At 37.5% G+C, this 9,410-nt stretch overlaps 6 protein-coding genes across 6 annotated transcripts; 4 read left to right on the forward strand and 2 right to left on the reverse strand.

The window, feature by feature from the left end:
- On the reverse strand, window positions 182-1,169 carry LOC104781830 (chlorophyll a-b binding protein 1, chloroplastic-like). The gene has a single exon (XM_019244888.1). The coding sequence runs from the start codon at window positions 1,115-1,117 to the stop codon at window positions 320-322; it is 798 nt and encodes a 265-aa protein (XP_019100433.1). The 5' UTR covers window positions 1,118-1,169; the 3' UTR covers window positions 182-319.
- On the forward strand, window positions 1,520-2,607 carry LOC104781832 (chlorophyll a-b binding protein 1, chloroplastic-like). The gene has a single exon (XM_010506596.2). It carries the CDS (start codon window positions 1,678-1,680, stop codon window positions 2,476-2,478), a length of 801 nt encoding a protein of 266 aa, XP_010504898.1. The 5' UTR covers window positions 1,520-1,677; the 3' UTR covers window positions 2,479-2,607.
- On the forward strand, window positions 5,068-5,943 carry LOC109125031 (agamous-like MADS-box protein AGL29; the record flags this gene model as incomplete). The annotated part of the gene is made up of 1 exon (XM_019244197.1): window positions 5,068-5,943. A coding segment is annotated over exon 1 (735 nt), but the record flags the coding sequence as incomplete, so codon positions are not given.
- LOC104781833 (agamous-like MADS-box protein AGL29) lies at window positions 5,932-6,778 on the forward strand. The gene has a single exon (XM_010506597.2). It carries the CDS (start codon window positions 5,955-5,957, stop codon window positions 6,645-6,647), a length of 693 nt encoding a protein of 230 aa, XP_010504899.1. The 5' UTR covers window positions 5,932-5,954; the 3' UTR covers window positions 6,648-6,778.
- On the forward strand, window positions 7,089-7,588 carry LOC104781834 (agamous-like MADS-box protein AGL29). Its single transcript, XM_019244198.1, has one exon. It carries the CDS (start codon window positions 7,089-7,091, stop codon window positions 7,455-7,457), a length of 369 nt encoding a protein of 122 aa, XP_019099743.1. The 3' UTR covers window positions 7,458-7,588.
- LOC104781835 (high mobility group B protein 14-like) lies at window positions 7,650-9,404 on the reverse strand. The gene is made up of 6 exons (XM_010506601.1): window positions 9,285-9,404; window positions 8,859-9,017; window positions 8,579-8,636; window positions 8,432-8,476; window positions 7,979-8,059; window positions 7,650-7,861 (listed from the first exon to the last, which is right to left on the reverse strand). Exons 1-6 carry the CDS (start codon window positions 9,353-9,355, stop codon window positions 7,814-7,816), a joined length of 462 nt encoding a protein of 153 aa, XP_010504903.1. The 5' UTR covers window positions 9,356-9,404; the 3' UTR covers window positions 7,650-7,813.

A 9,410-nucleotide genomic window follows, 5' to 3' on the forward strand; every position in this document is an offset into this window, starting at 1 on the left:
TTCTTTCTTATCTCTGTTGTAATTTTGCTACAAGTTTCTAATATATAGTTTCATTTGCCTTTTGTTTCTCCGTGTTTGGTAGATTGTCCAAATACAGAACATATATCATCTGCAATTGCGTGAATTTTACAAGAATTGGTAGTACTATTCAATTGAGTCTTTAGATAAAACACCAACACAGTTAAGAGAAAAAGAGCTTCGATTTCTGATAAATCATACAAAAGATACGACAATGGAAATTTCACAAATTTTTACATAGGAAAGATCACAAACAAACTCTCTTTCCCTGCTCTCATTCACATAACAAAGCTTATCTCGCTCACTTTCCGGGGACGAAGTTGGTGGCGAAGGCCCATGCGTTGTTGTTGACTGGGTCAGCCAAATGGTCAGCGAGGTTCTCCAATGGTCCCTTTCCGGTTACGATTGCTTGAACGAAGAATCCAAACATGGAGAACATAGCCAACCTTCCGTTCTTGAGCTCCTTCACCTTCAACTCTGCGAAAGCCTCGGGGTCAGTAGCAAGACCCAATGGGTCGAAGCTGCCACCTGGGTAAAGCAAGTCCTCTGCTTCTCCCAAGGGGCCATCTCCGGCGACTCTGTAGCCTTCAACAGCTCCCATGAGGATCACTTGAGTGGCCCAGATGGCTAAGATGCTCTGAGCGTGGACCAAGCTCGGGTTGCCCAAGTAGTCCAATCCTCCGTCGCTGAAGATCTGGGAACCAGCCTTGAACCAAACAGCTTCTCCGAACTTCACTCCGTTCCTAGCCAAAAGCTCAGGGAAAACGCAGCCTAGGGCTCCGAGCATGGCCCATCTGCTGTGGATGACTTCTAGCTCACGGTTCCTGGCGAAGGTCTCGGGGTCAGCGGATAGACCGGCGGTGTCCCATCCATAGTCACCGGGGAACTCTCCGGTAAGGTAGCTCGGTGGCTCGCCTGAGAACGGACCCAAGTACTTGACACGGTCAGATCCGTACCATGGGCTGCCTGATGGACCCTTTGGCTTGGCAACAGTCTTCCTCATGGTCACACGGCCGGTTCCGAGGACATCTGATGCCGCGGGCTTCACAGCCTTTCCGGCGAAGGCAGGGGAGGACAGAGCCATGGTGGAGGAAGCCATTAGAATCTTTCTTCTTTTTTTGTTTTTTGTTTTTTTTTTTTTTTTTTTTTTTCTAATCTATGNTGTTTCCTAGATTCTAATCCATAATCTTGAGAGCAATGAAGACACTTGTGATTTGCCCACTGGCAACTTTGAGTAAATTTTCCAATTAATAAAAATAATTCAACTTTATTTTTAAAAAAGAATCATAAAATGACGTGTACCTTGAAATTACGATTCGAAACGGATAGAAACACGTCAGATTGACACGTGGCACGCCTTCAATGGGTACTACAGTGTGCTAACACAACTCTACGAGATATCTAATTTATCTAACACCGAACTCAAAACAAGACCCACTGATGCCAACTCGGCAAGACAAAAGAATCTAAGCTCAAAAATGTCAACAACCAATAGAAATCAAGACCATGATGATCTCCCGAGATAAGCAACTTGAATCCTAGAGTTTCAAATTTTCATTTTTCACATTACAAATACCCTAAAACATCACCGTAACAGAACGATCCAATTCATCACAACTTACCTAAGAACCTTTTACTTGCACCACACTCTTAACTGCAATGGCCGCCTCTACAATGGCTCTCTCCTCTCCTGCTTTGGCTGGAAAGGCCGTTAAGCTGTCTCCGGCGGCCTCTGAAGTTTTTGGAACTGGCCGAGTCACCATGCGAAAAGCCTCCAAACCCACCGGTCCATCCGGCAGCCCATGGTACGGATCCGACCGAGTCAAGTACTTGGGTCTGTTCTCTGGCGAGCCACCTAGCTACCTCACTGGAGAGTTCCCCGGTGACTATGGGTGGGACACTGCCGGTCTATCCGCCGACCCCGAGACCTTTGCAAGGAACCGTGAGCTAGAAGTTATCCACAGCAGATGGGCCATGCTCGGAGCCCTAGGATGCGTTTTCCCTGAGCTATTGTCTCGGAACGGAGTGAAGTTTGGAGAAGCGGTTTGGTTCAAGGCTGGTTCACAGATCTTCAGCGACGGAGGATTGGACTACTTGGGCAACCCAAGCTTGGTCCATGCTCAGAGCATCTTAGCCATTTGGGCTACTCAAGTGATCCTCATGGGAGCTGTCGAAGGCTACAGAGTCGCCGGAGATGGCCCGTTGGGAGAAGCAGAGGACTTGCTTTACCCAGGTGGCAGCTTCGACCCATTGGGACTCGCTACTGACCCCGAGGCTTTCGCGGAGTTGAAGGTGAAGGAGCTCAAGAACGGAAGGTTGGCTATGTTCTCTATGTTTGGATTCTTTGTTCAAGCCATTGTCACCGGAAAGGGGCCATTGGAGAACCTCGCTGACCACTTGGCTGATCCAGTCAACAACAACGCATGGGCCTTCGCCACCAACTTCGTCCCCGGAAAGTGAGTTTAGTTTGTGATCGAGTTGTGTGTATCTGGTTTGTTGAAACTTGAAAATATGATGCTGATTTTATCTCTTGTAAATTACCTAAGTGTGAATTATTTAAGAAGCTTTATGATATTGATGGACCAGTCACTTACTACTGTGCAACAGCATACTCTGACCTAATTCGTTGATCTTACAAAACATTTCATTAATTGTAAGAAAATTGTCAAAAGACTTTGATAATGTGATTCGGAGTCTTGAAAGCATTTTAGGTCTCATGGTCAACGTTCTTGTTTTAGGCTCCTAAATTGAAGAACATATATGTATAGATAGGTTCAAGGTGACTAGATACTCATAACTCATCTTGAGGGTAATATCCTCTCAAGCCTTTGGTCCTCATGTCCTCAGTGTGTGTTTTTAAGGGTAATATGTAACTCCATATCTTTACAAAACATATTCCACGTATTATGTTTGAGATTTGTTGGTGAGGAATAAAAATATACAATAGTAGGATATCAGTTTCTTTTCTTTCACTTGCTCGCAAAGGTTAGATAATAGAGATTTAACTGGTTTTCCTCCTAATCAGAAAAACTGGTTCACTTTTATATGTAGATTTCAATGGATTTACTTTCTTTTGTAAAATTGTAGTAACATAGCCCAAAGTAGTATCATATATAATTAAAAACTTCGATCAATACTTTATAGTTTGTAAGAACTTCTTCGAAATTATAGATTTGTAAAATCTCAAATTTTTTACTTTAGCCAGCCTAACAAAGCTGCCGCCCACGACCTTTTCTTCCTGAATAAAGGATGACATTAACAGAAACAATGCACACATTAATTTGGTGATCCTTATTATTAATTTGAAATTACATTTGGTAAAATAACTTTTTATTTGTAAGATTAGATAATTAAACATTTATCAGAATTTGAAGTTATTATTTGTAATACTCAAAAACATACTTAAAATAATTCTAAAATAAATTAGCATTTAAATATTTTAGATACTTTTAACTTGCTAAAATTTTATTTTTTATAAATCATGTTATTGAGCTGATTAGAGCTTATATAAATATGATTATATAGTTTTTTATGGATATGTCTACTACAGTAGAACATCTATAAATTAATACTCGCTATAAATTAATAAAATTTTCTGGTCCCGAGTTGGACCGGTGTAAAAAATGACATAATTCGATAAAATAATAAGATAATAATTTTTTTTAGAAATCTTATGTAAAATATGGTCCCAACAATATCATAAATTAATAATAATATAAACTAAATAAAAATATATATATATATATATATATTTAAAAAATTTAGTGAAAAGGGCTCTATTATTGTTTGTATATTCTTGAATTTATATTATGGTTAGAACTTAGAACTCATCTCTAATTTTTTTCATTGTATTAAAAACTTTTGGTGTTGTCTTCTCAAATGGCATACAAAAATTGTTAAGAGTCCTAGATGGGATAATGTTTTTTATATGTAACTAGTTCTAAAGGCATCTCATTACCATGAACGATAGTACTAGCAATTTCTTCTGAACTCTGGCTGTTATTGGACAGTTGATTTCAAAATCCATATGAAATTGTAAATTTTAAAAATCAAAACACATGGATTTTGAAATAACATGTTTTATCCTTAGATTTGAATCCTTCTATTTTACACTTTCAAATTCATTCAAAACATAACGTGGATTTTGAAATCCAAAAATAAATCATTAAATGAATAACATGAGATTTTAACAAGTATTTATAAATCTTAAAACCAATAACACATAATTTTGATAAGTATTTTAAAATCAAAGATTGAATAACATATGATTTTTGTTTGGATTTCCAAATCCATTAAAATCATAAAACCAATAACCCCCTCAACTTTATAACATTTATCATTTTCATCTGGATAATTAAGTAAATTAGCATCAATCCTATTACGATAGCCAAAATTATAAATAAAGAAAACTCTATAAAAATGTGAATCATAACAAAAATATCTTATTTTGTAATAGAATTTTTTTTTAAATTATAAAAATGAAAAAATCTCTTCAGAATTAATATTTTATTAATTTATCGATAAATTAAAATCTCTATAAATTAATAAAATTTCGATGTACCGACTTTATTAATTTATAGAGGTTTTACTGTAAAATACACAATAAATTTTAGTTTGATATCAAATGAGTTAACGAGATGTGTTAAGCCAATCCTAATTGGTAGCAAACATAAAAATATAATCCATTTAGAATTGTATAATCTAAATATTAACCGAAATCTATTAAAACAAACACAAAAAATACAACATATATTTTTCTTAATAATTATTAAAAAAATTGTTCCACGTATACCGCGGGATTACTATTATCTTATAACATTAAAGAAGGGTCCACAAAAAAAAATCAATACAAAGAACAACGACCAGAATATAATAAAATTTCTAAATTTGAATTTCTTTATAAAAAAATAAAAAAAAAAACTAATTAGCTGTCGAATAAAACAAAAAGAATTTCTTTCTAAATTTATGACATTTTATTCTTTATAAGGTAATGAATCCCATATTTTGTCTATGTTTTGAAGGGCCATTGTTGAAGGTCCATGGATGTTTGAATACACAATTACAAACTGTTCGATAGAAAGAAAAAAATGAAAAATTTTAAATATTCGTGGATGTTTTGAACACACAATTAGAAACTTATTCAACGCACACATAAGGTAATTCAAGATTTTCAATTAAAACTTCCTAAATATGCACCCTTGTGTATTCTCCTCCTCCATTACCCTATATATGATACTCTTATTCTCCACCTCCATTACAAGTTCAAGTCACAAAATCTTCTTCTTCACCAACGTATTCGCTTTCTTTCACAGCCCAAAAAAAAAAAAAAAGTCTCTTTCTCTCTTTATTCTTACCGTTTTTTTTAGCAAACAAATGGGTCGGAGAAAGATCAAGATGGAGATGGTTCAAGACATGAACACAAGACAGGTTACCTTTTCAAAACGGAGGACAGGTTTGTTCAAGAAGGCTAGCGAGCTAGCCACGCTCTGCAACGCTGAGTTGGGTATTGTTGTCTTTTCACCGGGGGGCAAGCCTTTCTCTTACGGGAAACCGGATCTCGATTCTGTTGCAGATCGATTCTTGAAGGAATATGATGATAATGATGATTCAGATAGTGGCGATGAAGAAGGAAGAGGTCGTCGTACTAGACCTAAACTGAAGAGGATGAGTGAACGTCTTGATACGCTCAACCAAGAGATTGAAGCTGAGAAGAAACGAGGCGAAAAGGCTCAAGAGAAGCTTGAGTCTGCTGGGGATAGGAGATTCAAGAAGTCCATCGAGGCGCTTACTCTCGAGGAACTCAATGAATACAAAGACAAGCTTGAGACAGTCCATGATAGGGTCCAAAGTGATGCCAGTCGCATTCAGGCTTCGTCTGATCTCGTACTTCTCTCCAACGATANCCTTGTGTATTCTCCTCCTCCATTACCCTATATATGATACTCTTATTCTCCACCTCCATTACAAGTTCAAGTCACAAAATCTTCTTCTTCACCAACGTATTCGCTTTCTTTCACAGCCCAAAAAAAAAAAAAAAGTCTCTTTCTCTCTTTATTCTTACCGTTTTTTTTAGCAAACAAATGGGTCGGAGAAAGATCAAGATGGAGATGGTTCAAGACATGAACACAAGACAGGTTACCTTTTCAAAACGGAGGACAGGTTTGTTCAAGAAGGCTAGCGAGCTAGCCACGCTCTGCAACGCTGAGTTGGGTATTGTTGTCTTTTCACCGGGGGGCAAGCCTTTCTCTTACGGGAAACCGGATCTCGATTCTGTTGCAGATCGATTCTTGAAGGAATATGATGATAATGATGATTCAGATAGTGGCGATGAAGAAGGAAGAGGTCGTCGTACTAGACCTAAACTGAAGAGGATGAGTGAACGTCTTGATACGCTCAACCAAGAGATTGAAGCTGAGAAGAAACGAGGCGAAAAGGCTCAAGAGAAGCTTGAGTCTGCTGGGGATAGGAGATTCAAGAAGTCCATCGAGGCGCTTACTCTCGAGGAACTCAATGAATACAAAGACAAGCTTGAGACAGTCCATGATAGGGTCCAAAGTGATGCCAGTCGCATTCAGGCTTCGTCTGATCTCGTACTTCTCTCCAACGATAAGAAGAGCGGACTTGTTTAAGTTACATTCTAATTTTGTATCAGCCTACAGAAGTTATTAACATGAAAGATTTTGTTGGTGTAGAGTTCGTCATATCTTCTATGAGGTGTGGCTTTCAATTTGATATCAAATGATTGTAACTGAAAAAAATCGAAAAGTACCTGCAAATTTGTCTGTATTAATCCAAAGTGTACTTGTCAAAACTTGAACATCTTTTTCAAGAAACAGGTTAGTATTCATTGATCTCCAAGTGTAGTCCACAGAAGAATGAGTATCAGGGAATGATCTCAACGAAACAGAAACTTCTAAATGTCAAATATACAAACCCATCCTAGAAGGCTTAGAACAATGTTTTCTAATAACTAAAAGGTAATCTATTAAGAATAATCTGAGTCAGTCTCTGATTCATCGTGTTCACCTAATTCCTGCATAAATAAACAGTAAAATGAAAAGCTCAGTCTGATGTNCGATTCTGTTGCAGATCGATTCTTGAAGGAATATGATGATAATGATGATTCAGATAGTGGCGATGAAGAAGGAAGAGGTCGTCGTACTAGACCTAAACTGAAGAGGATGAGTGAACGTCTTGATACGCTCAACCAAGAGATTGAAGCTGAGAAGAAACGAGGCGAAAAGGCTCAAGAGAAGCTTGAGTCTGCTGGGGATAGGAGATTCAAGAAGTCCATCGAGGCGCTTACTCTCGAGGAACTCAATGAATACAAAGACAAGCTTGAGACAGTCCATGATAGGGTCCAAAGTGATGCCAGTCGCATTCAGGCTTCGTCTGATCTCGTACTTCTCTCCAACGATAAGAAGAGCGGACTTGTTTAAGTTACATTCTAATTTTGTATCAGCCTACAGAAGTTATTAACATGAAAGATTTTGTTGGTGTAGAGTTCGTCATATCTTCTATGAGGTGTGGCTTTCAATTTGATATCAAATGATTGTAACTGAAAAAAATCGAAAAGTACCTGCAAATTTGTCTGTATTAATCCAAAGTGTACTTGTCAAAACTTGAACATCTTTTTCAAGAAACAGGTTAGTATTCATTGATCTCCAAGTGTAGTCCACAGAAGAATGAGTATCAGGGAATGATCTCAACGAAACAGAAACTTCTAAATGTCAAATATACAAACCCATCCTAGAAGGCTTAGAACAATGTTTTCTAATAACTAAAAGGTAATCTATTAAGAATAATCTGAGTCAGTCTCTGATTCATCGTGTTCACCTAATTCCTGCATAAATAAACAGTAAAATGAAAAGCTCAGTCTGATGTTTGACCACCGCATCAGTGGGATACTGAGGTGAATAAATATTAACCAAACACATAAGAATAAATGAATCATGGGTACCATTCTCTTGTTATATTCTGTCATTTCTCTGTGAAACTCTTCCCTCTTCACAGTGGCTATATCATAATACTTTACCTTTTCCTACAAAACAGTAGAGGAACAAACAATCTAGGAATAAGAAACTTCGAACGAGGTCTCACCAGCAAAACATCATTCGAGTAGCAAGAAGAAAAAGAATGAGATATTGATATTGTTCGCCAAAAGAAGAAGAAAACTACAGAGTGTGAATTGCAATATGGCAACAGCCGACCCAGATCAGAAGCATATCTAAACCTCTAACATGTAAATCATTACTTATCCTCACAGTATTTCAGATTCCATTTCCATGCATTCACATATCATTCAAACAAATGTTATTGAGGAAACTCTTTGAAGATGACAGAGAGCTAAGTATGTTGGCAAACTCCAAGAGACAATAAAGTAACTGGGACACAAGATCAAAACCCATGTTACCTCGTATATCATTGATTTCCATTTCTCTCCACATGACTTCCCAATCTGAATAGAATAAAGATTATAACAGAGTCAGCAACCGAACCAAAGTGAATATTATCATCACAATTTTTTACTTTTGAATACAAGAAAGTAATTCTTTACAACCTCATGCATGGACTTGACCTCCGGATTCTGCTCTTGATATTGCTTCCGGAAATCCTCCCTACGGAACCAAAAAAGATAACGCAGTATGAGGAAAATGAATACAAAAGGTGTTTCTTTGTATGTTTTCTAAAAGTAACACATAACAACAACACAAGTAATCTCATCCTAAAGACCAATGGCAAAATGCACAGACAAACTTCCCTTTAAGACAGGACTGCCTGGAAGTTCAGCTGAGATTAAAATCTAATAGACAACAATTTGCAATCATATGAGTACCTACAAGAAATAAAAGAAAGCAGTGGGAGGTTTCTTAGGCATCTTAGAACGAAGTTTAACAGGTTTCTTCTTCTGGCTTATATTTGGCTTTCTCAACGGCTGAAGTCTCAATCTTGTAGACCTTCTCACATTTTCACTTGACTTCACAGCTAACTCTGCGTTCCTGTAAAACAAAATTCACAACGCAAATTAACAAAAGTCTAACATCCATACTCTCTCCCTAATTCTTCTCATCCATCTCCGTTGGAATAGCATAGAGTTCTCAAATTTCGTCTCAGTTTGATCCAAATTCCCTACCTAACCACTTAATCAGTAATCACCAGAGAGACTAAGCCGAACCCTTAAACCCTAAACAGAGGAAATCAGAGCAACCAGGTAAAAACCAAAACTTTGTTATGTAACCTATACCTACCCCATACACAAAACTTACCGATTAGAGCCTCCGCTGCACGACGGAGACAAAGGCCGCGATAACCCTGAATTGGGAGCTTTCTTAGTCATTTTCTCTCTCTTTCTCTTTCTCGCCACTGTCTCGGAATCGAACGTTCGCTTCGCT

The sequence above is a fragment of the Camelina sativa genome, chromosome 4 (genome assembly GCF_000633955.1).
Source record: "Camelina sativa cultivar DH55 chromosome 4, Cs, whole genome shotgun sequence".
In the NCBI taxonomy this organism is placed as follows: domain Eukaryota; kingdom Viridiplantae; phylum Streptophyta; class Magnoliopsida; order Brassicales; family Brassicaceae; genus Camelina; species Camelina sativa.

Excerpts from the sequence above, each read along its gene's own strand:
- LOC104781830 (XM_019244888.1), bottom strand. The coding sequence starts at position 1,117 with ATGGCTTCCTCCACCATGGCTCTGTCCTCCCCTGCCTTCGCCGGAAAG.
- LOC104781832 (XM_010506596.2), top strand. The coding sequence starts at position 1,678 with ATGGCCGCCTCTACAATGGCTCTCTCCTCTCCTGCTTTGGCTGGAAAG.
- LOC104781833 (XM_010506597.2), top strand. The coding sequence starts at position 5,955 with ATGATACTCTTATTCTCCACCTCCATTACAAGTTCAAGTCACAAAATC.
- LOC104781835 (XM_010506601.1), bottom strand. The coding sequence starts at position 9,355 with ATGACTAAGAAAGCTCCCAATTCAGGGTTATCGCGGCCTTTGTCTCCG. Across the intron at positions 9,018-9,284 it reads TGCAGCGGAGGCTCTAATCG|GAACGCAGAGTTAGCTGTGA; the intron begins GTAAGTTTTGTG and ends TTTGTTTTACAG. Across the intron at positions 8,477-8,578 it reads AGGTCAAGTCCATGCATGAG|ATTGGGAAGTCATGTGGAGA; the intron begins GTTGTAAAGAAT and ends TATTCTATTCAG.